General features: G+C 33.6%; 1 protein-coding gene across 1 annotated transcript in view; it reads left to right on the top strand.

Moving 5' to 3' along the window:
• LRP1B (LDL receptor related protein 1B) overlaps positions 1–12459 on the top strand; it is a 1883216-nt gene that overhangs the window by 879431 nt on the left and 991326 nt on the right. Inside the window, 1 exon segment of the mRNA XM_035726875.1 lies at positions 7055–7312. Within this exon segment, the coding sequence (XP_035582768.1) occupies positions 7055–7312 (258 nt within the window).

The raw sequence follows: 12459 nt of genomic DNA, 5'->3' as shown, positions 1-12459 counted from the left end.
GTACTGCGTTGGCATACATGGCCATTCTTTATGTACTGTGTCAATCTAAACAAGAGCAAAGATACCTTTTCCTTTCCCCTAACTCCTTTCCAACCGCACTCTAGAATGCGGTAGCATTACATATTTATTACCTTCCTGTCTGATATGAATTATACTGTATCACTGCTTTTTTAAGATTTTATTTGTTTATTTAGGAGAGAGAGAGAGAGAGAAAAAACAAGCACTAGTGGGGGAGGGGCAGAGGGAGAAGCAGGCTCCCTGCTGAGGGAGCCTGACACTGGGCTGGATCCCAAGACCCTGGAATCATGACCCAAGCCGAAGGCAGATGCTTAACCCACTGAGCCACCCAGGCACCCCAGAATTATACCATACTACTTTAAAAGTAAAAGTGAAAACAATTTAAAAAATTCAATGGGAAATATATCCACCCATTATATTCTACTCACCCATATAGTATTCTAAGTATCATTTCCAGCTTGATCTTAAAACACAGTTTTGATCACATTATGCTTTCTTTCTAAAATTTACATTGGTTTCCCATTGCACCCTGAATTAAAAATAAGTTTATTATCTTGACATTCAAATGACCTATGTATGCAGTCTTTCCTCAATATACTTTCTCAGCTACTGCAGGCTCTGAGTTTGAATATAGGTCTTTTCACTTAGTGGCTATGTGATCTTAAGCAAGTTAATTAAACTGTATATAACTTCTTTTTCTTATCTATAAAATGTGAATAATATTAGCACCTGATTAATAGGTATGTTGTGAATAAACTAATAAATGTAAAGCATGCATTATAGTGTCTGGCTCCTAAGATATACTCAAAAGGGGTTAGCTATGTTACTATCATTATGAAGTACTTCCACCATTCATGCATGCTCTACCCTCCAGAAAACTGAAAACTGATGTCACTATCTTCCCAACATATTCTAGTCTCTCTTACATCTATGCTTTCAGCAAAATCATTTGTTCCAACTGCATTTCCATCTCTACATTGCAATTTCTGTTCCTCCAATAGGGCAAAGCTGAAATCAAATGCCATCAGCGTTAAAGAACTTTTGACACTACTAAATAGATATGTCTTAGTCTCTTTGTGCTGCTGTAACAAAATACCACAATTTGGGTGGCTTATTAGCAATATAAATTTATTTCTCAGAGTTCCAGTGTCTGGGAGTCTGAGATTAGGGTGCCAGCAGGCCTGGAGAGGACTTCTGGGTCACAGATCTACTGTACTGTTACATGATGGAAGGGACTAAGGATCTCTGCGGAGACTCCTTTATAAGGTACTAATCCTATTCACGAAGGTTCCACCTTCATGACTTAAGTACCTCTCAAAGGCCTTCCCCCTTAGTATCATCACCATTAGGATTTCAACATACGAATTTGGGGGGACACAAACATTCAGACCATAATAAGATATAGCTAACCATTCTTTGAAACTCAATGCTATTATATATCTTTTATAAGAGGCATCCAACCTGACTTAAAAAATACAGACCTTTGTATATACACCTTAATCTTTCTACTAGATTATATTTTTCTTAAAGGCAGACTGTTTTACTGATCTTCAGATTCTAGTTGGATACCTTAGATCTATAAATACTAAATAATAAGATAAAAATACAATAAATAAAGCATTTTCATCCAAACAATAGTTTAGCATAAATACATCGAGACAAGTAGTGCTCAGATAGATTACAGCAGAGTTGTAGCAATATGCATTTTTTAAAGATTTTTTATTTATTTATTTGACAGAGAGACAGTGAGAGAGGGAACACAAGCAGGGGGAGTGGGAGAGGGAGAAGATGCAGGGCTTGATCCCAGGACCCTGGAATCATGACCTGAGCTGAAGGCAGACCTTTAACGACTGAGCCACCCAGGCGCCCCTGCATTTTTTTTTTTTTTTTTTTTTTTTGCTTAGCTCAATGTTGTTTTTAATGCAGTTTAATGTTTCCACATTTGGTTCGTATTTTATTTTTACTTTTATAAAATGTGATATAATACTTTCCTCGGATATAATGCATGATATTCTAAATGTTATTCAGTTCAGTAAATATATTTTTCCATTAAAAAATAGTTGAGGGAAATAGAGAAACAAATTTAGCCATGTATATTTTTGACATGATAAGAAAAAAAATTCAACCCCGTATCTTCTTTTGTTTGTTTTTTCTACTTAACTTCTTTCACATTTTTGTTTGGTTTGGTTGACTTTGACCTCTATTATTTGAATAATGCTTTTCCTCAATTTTTAAACTAGATAATTTCCTAATACTTCGTATTCTTCTTCTGTTTTTTGCACAAATTACTTTTTTTTTTCTATTTATAGTCTCTTTACACTGATTGCTCTTCATTTTGTTTCCCATTGGGTTCACCTTCTTATGGCAGGTTGCATTTTAGCATTTTTACTTCTCATTTCTAACTTCATCCAGTTTTCTTTATTTTTAAAGACTTTATACAATTTGTATATGATAAATTAAAAGTAATACTTTAAAATTCCTCTTTCAATTATTTCAAGTTTGTATTTGTTAACAACCAATTCTTTGGGTTGCGTAGATGATAGTTTTCTGTTTTTTTACACATTCAGTCTTCCTCTGACCCTTCATTTTATATATTTTACATGTGAGTCATTATTTAACTTTTATCCAGTTAAACCTGAGATTCTTTTTGTCTTTTGTTTTGTTTTGTTTTGTTTTTTCGTCTTTGACTCAACACATATTAAGGTACAACTACTGAGCTTCATTCAGTGGAGATAATTGCTCACAATTGCAGAGAAATTAGAACACATTGTAACTAGTTAATAAACATTTATATGTGTATATATATCCATGTACATACATTTGTTATAACATAAATATTTATTAGGTTTATATTTATGTGTAACAATCCATAATTCTAGTCGTGTAAAAGAAAAACAGCTGAACTAATATTCTTAGAATTGAATAGAAGAATAAGAAGTTTAAAAGAAACCTGAAAAATAAGTTTTATTCACTCTGAAAACATTCATTTAGAATTAACCATCTGTCAAAATCATATTATTATAAATGCATACATATACATTTAGTATATTCTTTTTTTTAAGATTTTATTTATTTATTCATGAGAGACAGAGAGAGAGAGAGAGAGAGGCAGGCAGAGGGAGAAGCAGGCTCCCCAAGGGGCAGGGAGCCTGATGCAGGACTCGATCCCAGGACCCTGGGATCATGACCTGAGCCAAAGGCAGACGCTTAACCATCTGAGCCACCCAGGTGCCCCTGACTATGAGAGGATAAGGATATGTTTGCAAGGATGTGGTTATAGTGGCTTGGAATTTAAATAGGCATTTTTATGAATCTAGTCAGTTGAGCTTCTCCGTGTTTCCAAATTTCTCTTTTTAATTCAGTTTTCTAATTGGTCTTCAAAAATTGTAGCTCTGATTAATATAACATGTATGATAGGAAAAAAACACTTTCTGACCATACAGAGCATAAATACACATCTTTATAACTGTTTGGGAGAAAAATACCTGTTTTTTATGCCATTGACATATGGTGAATGGTGAAGAAGCTGAGGACAATTTTCCTCCCCCAGCATGACACAATTGACAGCCTGTTGGAGAGGTTTGTTCAAGCTAAGTCTTGGTTCTTTAAGTTAGAATATTCATTGAGGGCTTTCTCATGTTTTGATCTCTTCTATATGGAAACTTAGTACTTATCACTTCTCACTAAGTGTTGATGTAGGTATTCCTTTAACTAAAGTCATCTAATGTGCTTTCCAACTATTCCTTTGGGAAAACTGTCCACTGACTCTAAGGGTGGCATTTTTTAAGAACATTACGTTTATTCTGATCAGACTTATATCCTTGTCACCCAAGCTAATGGTGTTCTTACCTCGGCATGTGGAAACTTGAGGTAATGATGCACACTGGAGATCAGACATGGTGTGGGTTGAGGCAGATTACCTATGCAAGCTTTCATGAAGTAGGAAGAATAAAAGGTTTATATCCTTAGCCCCTGATTATTTTTGTGGGTTCCTGTGTTTCACCGGCTTCCTCCCACCACCATAAGTAGGTCTTCTGTTATTTGTGTAAAGAGGGAAATCACAGTTAATAATTAACTGAGACACATGAATATTATTTCAATGAAGCACATCACAACTAACAAGTATCCTTCCTCCAGTGTGTCATTTGAATTTTTAAAGTCACCATTATCAAATCAAACTATCTCAAATTATGAAGCATCCGCTTTATTGGTTTTCTTTTAAACAGAAGTTATAAAATCAGTGGTTGTTATGTTTGGCATTAAAACAATCAACTGAGTCACTCAAAAAGCAACTACAAAAATCAGATTGATCAGTTCTGTCAAGTAAGCATTGCCTGTGTTGACCATTAATTCATTTTCATCTCAGTTTCTAAGGGGAATCAGTGTCACTTCATATTATAGACTCACTCCAAAGAATGTTTGTTACATAAGTAAATTTACTGACTGGTAGCCAGTCAAGAAATTATTGTCTACATCTGGACTTCTCATAAAACTTGGAAGCAAAGAAACTTTCAGTAGTGGTTCACTTTTTAATGAGAGGCAGTTTCACTATAGATCATTTCAGTTGTCAAATTAAGCACTGACAGACTGGCAATATATCTGTTAACCTCATAACACAGCCACCTAAGACCCCTTCATAACCTGAGAAATATATGATCCAACAGGTTTCAGGAGTGCTAAAGTCAACTGGAAAACAACAGAGCTAGGAGTGTTGAAAAGGGACTAAGTCTGGACTTCCAAATTAGGGAATGACAAAGGCAAACATTGCATGGTTCAAGATGGATTTAAGAGGTTAAGAGAGAAGGCAACTAGCTAACCAAGCTTGGATGTGGTCCTGTGACAAGGTTATGTCAAGCAGAGATAATCCACGATTTTACTAATTCTTCTGAGAGAACTTTTTATTGTGGAAATGATCTCAGCATTTTAGAGACTTCTTTGTTGTTGGGTTAATTAATTGTATAATCTCACTGAGACTTTTTATCGTTGTTTATTTTTGTTTGTTTTGATGTTTTTATTAAGTCAAAAACTTCTAGTGTCTCTCTGAACGTGGAGAAGAATTTTATGCCTTGATTGAGTTGATTCCTTAGGGTGTAAAAATCTAAATGCTGTTCTATCTGAGTAAAACACAAGGAGCCTGATATCCTTACTCACATCAGAAACGATGAAGACCATTAAATAATCTTTTAAAAGTTGAGACTTGTTTAATTATATTACTCATAATATACATATTTGCTTTTGTCCTACCTTTACAATGTTCAGTGTCAGTTTCTTGAATGATCAAATGATGTTTATGAAATTTTCTGTTAGCCAGTCTTTCTCTGGATTCCATTCATCGGTTAAGAAAACCAAATTATTTTGTAACATTTCACCAAATGCTTCTAAAGAACTTTACTCTGCAAGAATTCCATGTCCATTGTAGGTATTCAGAAATTTTTATTGAATAACCACTAGATTCTAAATACTAGAGATACAGCAGCAGAAGTAGAAAATAACAAATCAGAAAAACAATATATATATACAATGTTTGGTCATGATAAGGGAAAAATGAAGCAGGGAAGGTTTATAGGGAGTTTGTATATAGAGTTTGTAGGAGCTTGCAATTTTTACAAAGTAAAGTGGTAAGAGAAGTTTTCACCAGAAAGGTAACATTCAAATAATACCATAAAGGAGGTGAGCAAGTCAGGCCTTCTGATGTATATGGGGGTGATTAGGAACAAGGAAGAGCTTCTGAGATGGAAGCTTATTTGGCTTGTCATTCAAGGAACAGTAAGAAGGGTGGTGTGTCTGGAGGGAAATGGCAAGGGTGAGAGTAGTAAGGAAATAAAGTAAATGAGGTCACACAGGTAACAAATTAGATCATGGAGGGCTTTATAGGGCATTATGAAGGCTTTGACTTTTACTCTGATTGGAATGGGAGCTTTTTGAGGAATTGGGCAGAAGACTGACTTAATTGACATTAACATTTTAAAGGTATAACTGGCTATCGAGTTGAGATAGACTAAAGAGGAGGAGGGCATTGATGAAAGCAGAGAAACCAGTTAGAAGACTCTTGGAATGATCTAGTTGAGAGATGATGGCAGCTTGGAGCAGGGTGGTAGTTAGTAATAGTCACTGAGGAATGGTGGGATTCCTCATATGTTTGGCATCAGAATCAAAGATATTTATTGATACTTCGGATGTAAGGCAGAAAAAAAGAGGAATTGAAGATTTTCAAATTTTTATTTCCTAATTAGCACAGAAGCTACTCTGATTATGACTGTATCACTGAACTCTTTCAATACTAATTTTACTTGAAATTTTACTGTTATCTTTAAATCTTAGCAAGCATTGAAATTTTGGTCAATTACTACATATTCATTAAAATCTCACTAATCCTAACATAAGCAAAGATGAATTGTTATAAAAGTAATATCAAGCAGATTTCTTTTATTTCTATAATCTTATTTTCCTGACTATAAAGAAGGAACATGGAAAGAAGTAGCTCAGTAATTATAATCTAGTCACCAAGGGAATTTGGGTCAGTCAAGGAGCCAGTGTGGTTGAAATCACAGGTGCTGCTTGTATGGGCCTATGAGCTTTGCATGTTTCACTCCAGAGAAATCCATTTCTGGCTTCATATATCCACCTCAAAAAGGCATGCCCTTGCTCACAAGGGAAGCCTATAAGTCTGTATGGAGAGGTCAGTCTAGATCCATCCACATTGCTAAAGAAACAAAACAAAGCCAAAAAACAACTAACAGAACTTACTTAATTTACCAACAATGAAAGTAAATAGCATTGTCTTCACACTTACACAACACATTACAACTAAGAAAATAGAGAATACAAGTGCTCAGTGGTCTATGTTTTCCCTAGAGAAGTGAACTGAAATATATAGTGAAGCATATATAGGAATTATTAATAAATACTTTTGCAAGCATTTTTTTTGTTTTAAAGATGCATTAAAATATAAGAATAAGTTTTAATAAGTGATATAAAATTGTGAAAAAAAATTGCCTCTGATTGAACTCACTTCTTTCTTTCTCTTTTATTCCAGAACCTACAGATAGGTTGCCTATGCTGTTAATTGCAAATTCTGAAACAATCGAGGTTTTCTATCTCAATGGAAGTAAAATGGCAACCTTGAGCTCAGTCAATGGGAATGAAATTCATACTCTGGATTTTATTTATAATGAAGACATGATTTGTTGGATTGAATCAAGAGAATCTTCAAATCAGCTCAAATGTATCCAGATAACAAAAACAGGAAGTTTAACAGATGAGTGGACAATCAATATTCTTCAATCCTTCCACAGTGAGTATTTCAATTCATATTATATATCATCCTTTAAAGATCTCATTTACAGATCAGTAAACAGGATTCTTAGATTTTTCTAGCATAGTATTTGGCTATTGGAAACCTATATATGCAAATATGAATATGCTTAAATAAATGTATTCACTACCTGTTTTGAATATACACACACATACACATATAGTTTCATTGTTTATGTAAGTAGTAAGTTACAGTTAATTTTAATTCTTTATTTAATGCTTATTACAGTGTCATCTAAATGAGAATTGTAATTTGACACTGAGTGATAGTTCACAATGTGATAGTGAAGGTGAGATTTTTAAAAAGCAAGAAACGGTTGATAATTATAAGCTCATCAACTGTAGTGTTTGTTAAAATGCCTTAAAACTATTAGATTTATGATAATTGGTAACAACTACCTCTGTTTGTTGACTTTTTTCTTAGCAAATCAGAGTTTTCCAAAAAAAGAGCATCTTCCAAAAGAGTGATTTGTGATTTTGATTTACTTTGATTTCTCAAGCCAGAAATTCACAAACTAGCAACTGTACTTCCTTCATATTACTGTAAATTGAAATCACATTGTTACACAAACAAAAAAGTCCCTTCTTTTGTACTGGTGCTTGCTCGCTCTCGCTCTCTCTCTCTCCTGAACTCCACCCTTCCAAAATAGGAGTATAAATTTTATCTGTGCTTGCCTGGGGAAACTGTATGCATGAGAAATTCAATATATGTCCATTTATTTTATGATTTACAGAAAAAATTATTCTTGAAAACACTGCTAACATAAAAATTGGTAGAAAAGTAAAAAAAAATGTGCAGTCAGGCTAGAAGGAAAAAAAAAAGACAGTGCTTTGAAAGAATAAATGTAGTTTTCAGATGTAGAATGTTTGGTGATTTGGATTCAATAATTATATTTTATTAATATTTTTGACATACAGTTAAAGGAATTGGTTATTAATCTTTATTAAACATAAGAAAATAATACCATGTAATATGTAATAAGTATGATTATATTAAATGAATCAGTTGCAAAAATTATAAAAAATGGAATATAAAGGTATGATTGTATATAGTTAAATGAACATAAATAAATGTTTAACAAATCGAATCCAATGCTTTGAAAATCCTCTTAACATAAATAAAACAATTGCTAAAGCCATTTATTGCAACACTGGATGAAAATGCCTAGCAAAAGCAGTAAACACTGGCTATTTTCAATGATTCTATGGAAAATGATAATTCCTAATAAATAGTAAATAACAAGGGCTACCTACACAAGGAGTACTGCTGTGTGACTTGAGTATTTCAGCCATTGGCTGAGCCAGCTGTTGGAAACTGTTCAAAAAAAGGCCCCAGTCTCTGCCATGTTAGTGATTACCTTAACTAATCCAAATGCATTTGTCCTTCCCAAATGGAATGAATACTGGCAGTCAAACAGTGAGGATATTCACTAAGTTGCCAGGTAAAATTATTTTCCAGGTTTACTTAAGCAACTTTTCTACATGTGACATGCTCTATTAGTAGTAGCAATTTCTTCTGTAATATGTATTTTTAAAACAACTTTTATTTTTTTAAATTTTTTTAGTACATCTAGGGATGGTCAAGCAATTGTACATTAGAACATCTATAGAATATAATTTGTAACTTAGATTACATTTGAGTTATATGACAATTCTTGGCAAATCTAGAAAACAAAAGAGATTTTTGTTAAACAATTCACTGAAATCCTGAATAGAACATTCATTTTGGAATTATAAATAATAAATACAATGGAAATCTTCTAATTAGGATAAATGTTTTTTGACGAAGTCAGATAAAGTCAGATTTAAGGGCACCTGGGTGGCTCAGATGGTTAAGCGTCTGCCTTCAGCTCAGGTCATGATCCCGGAGTCCTGGGATCGGGTCCCGCATCGGGCTCCCTGCTCCTTGGGAGCCTGCTTCTCCCTCTGCGTCTCTCTCTTTCTCTCTGTCTCTCATGAATAAATAAATAAAATCTTTAAAAAAATAAATAAATAAAGTCAGATTTAAGCTACGCAATTTCAGTCACTGTAGAAAAAAGTGATTAAATGTGTGGAAGTAATTTAATGATGGGAGTAGAGGAGAGGTGTGAGCAAGGCTGGGCTCCTCTATCGTTGCTTGTAAACCATGTATTTTATCAACATGTCAGCGAATAGCTGCCATTGGATATGGTGGGCTCTTCATTCATTGTGACAATTTTTGAGCTGATAATGAAGTTTGAATATTCCTTGCATGTATAATTACATAAAATATCTGCTGTACCATATAAACAAAAATAATGAACTGATGGGAGTATGCCTGAATACCTGTCACTATCCACTCTTCCATAAATGTTTTTTTCTGAATTTGCCTGAGGAAAGCATTCTTTTTTGAAAAAAAAAAATATTAAAATTTTTTTTTTCAAAAAATGAGAAGGAAAGCAATCGTTACAGGTCAAACTTACTTGCATTTAAAATTTGCATAATGGTTTATTTAAACAGTTTTAGTGAAATATTAAAATCTGTATTTTCTATCTCATTTCACTGGATACACATCATATTTCTGTATGTCCTTTCTGTTTTGTTGTAGAAAAAAATTTCAGCTACAGACCGCAGATATATTAGACAATCCTGAGTGGCTAGAACAAAGGCAGACGTGGGACAGCTAAATCTTATGTTCTTTCTTCTACATTAGAAAGGCAAATACCGGTGCTTTCAAAGAACCTCCCACATCTTCCACAAATAATATCTATGACGTGTGTGTGTGTGTGTGTGTGTGTGTGTGTGTGTGTAGCTAGTTAAAACCACATATTCCTGCTGGGATCTGGAATTTTAGCAAAGTGATCAGGCCACCCATTGAGTTCTTAAAAAAAAAAAAAAAAGAGAGAGACAGTTAAAATTAGCAAAGATGTTGATCTGAGGACACATTTCCAGAGAACTTTCAGAATTCCCTTTTTGATACCATATGCTTAATGTTGTAGGCAGTGATATTAAATTATGTCTTAATTTTTACATTAACATTAGGTGAATTTATACTTTGAAGTAAGTAAACCATTCTGATTTACAATCAGGACGCAGTCATAAAAGACTGTCCTGAACGCCTGGTAAAAAGAAAAGAAGAATAAAAAACACTCTCAGCACTCTTTTCCTCTATAAATTTGTAGTTATTGTTAGTTCAGTTGTCAGCCTGTAAAGAACTAAATTACTATTTACTGTCATTTGGCAACATGCTTGAAACTCACCAAAGCAGATATTAAACATGTGCTAAGCCTCAGTTGTTGTTTTTTTTCCTATGAATTTGGTCAAATATACCTTACACACTAGAAATGTATTCCCCTACAAATTTTGCTTCATGTTATATAGAATTTTTAAATCATTATTCTCATAGTATTTTTTGTCTAGATTCACATGTCTGCTTGTTTCATTATGGATATTAATAATCAAAGTGGGACTCTCTTGATGATTCCATCATGATGCCATACATCAAGTAGAACAAAATTTTTGGCAGGTTTTCCTAATCTACCAATCTGAAACTTGAAAATTAAAATGCTCTTTTCATGATGAATAAATAAGTCATGTACTATATTTGAAATCCATGACATCTAATTACTGAGACCTGTTTCTGTCTTAATAAACTCTATCGTGATAGAAGGAAGAAGGAAGTGAGGGAAGGAGAGAAAAGAGAAGGAAAAAAAGAAGCTATTATTTTTATGGCAAGTAGCCCTAGTAAAATAATTTCTGACTTAGCGTTTATTTGATAATTTTTTTCTCTATAAATATATTATTTCTTTTTATTTTGCATTTCCTTAAAAAATTTATGTCAAGTAAAATAGGCATTTTTTTTCCCTTCCTATTCCTTGACCATTAGAAATTTTTAATGTTTTAGACACATTTACAGTAAGAACTTAGCATCAACTCTAAGGACAGTGAGAAGAAGGAGCATAATTAAGCAAAGTAATAAAACTAGCATGCAGCAGTTCAGTTTTTGATTAAGATTCTGGGTTTTTTAATTTTTAATTTTATTTTTTTCAGACTCTAACATCTTGTGACGTACATTTATTTTAACACTGGTTTATATTTCTATCGCCACAATATTTGGGGTAAAAGGAATGGTGAGTTGATATGGTCCTAGCTCTCATTAACTGGCTACCTGACCTTATGCAAATGGTTTTAAAATGAAAGAACTTACATAACGGCTAAGATCCTGCCCAGATTTAAACATACTTTCCCCTTCCATTACTTTGTGTTTTTCTTGTAATTTGAGATATTCCTTTGTGTGTGTGTGTGTGTGTGTGTGTGTGTGTGTGTGTGTGTGTGTGAGAGAGAGAGAGAGAGGAGGAATATTTGTTTCTTCCCCTTTTTTATCCCTTTCTTATTTTTCTTCCACCTAATCACTCATAATAGGTACACTTCAGTCTCTTTATAAAACAAGTTCCTAAAACCTGTTCCTTGGGACATCAGTTCTGTAAGACATTTTTGGAAAAATGATTTTGTCGTCAAATGGATTTAGGAAATTTTGCATGCTATGGAACCTATTGGAGACTTAGCATACATAGCATGTTAAAGATTATTCAAAACCCTTCGGTAAAGTACCTGTTTTACTTTGTGTAGCCCAGGATTTCCTTTACTTGAGTACTGAACACTTGATTGATATTTTTGTGGGTGTGTCTGTGAGTGTGTTTCTTTGGATATTTGTTTCTAAGGAGGTGGTATGAGTGTGTATATATGCCTAATATGTATTAACATCCCAAATATCTAGGGTTTTATGTTATCCACTTTGAGAAATATTGTTTTAAAGGTCTTAGGGAGAATCACTCAGATTGGATTCTCTCATCACTTTCTTATACATTTGCTGTCTTTGTAACTAAAGCTATACAAGCTACGTGTGCAAGAAGCTATAGAGACTTCCTATAATCACAGTTTTCTAGCTTTTTCTTCCTAATGGCCCAATTACTTTTAGTCTGCACACAAAGGATATAGGGTCCAAATACCACATACTCTGAGATTATGGTAACAACACCAGAGTCTGTTTCAGAATTGGAGCTGACAGGAATTAGATATGCAATAAAGGTTTGCACATATGTGAAATTCATTCCAGGAAAAGGCTTAGCCTAAAAGATCATTTGTGGTTGAGGATGATAGCAAAGAGTA

Source organism: Zalophus californianus, chromosome 3, assembly GCF_009762305.2.
Source record: "Zalophus californianus isolate mZalCal1 chromosome 3, mZalCal1.pri.v2, whole genome shotgun sequence".
NCBI lineage: Eukaryota > Metazoa > Chordata > Mammalia > Carnivora > Otariidae > Zalophus > Zalophus californianus.
This window is presented reverse-complemented; position numbering and strand designations above follow the sequence as displayed.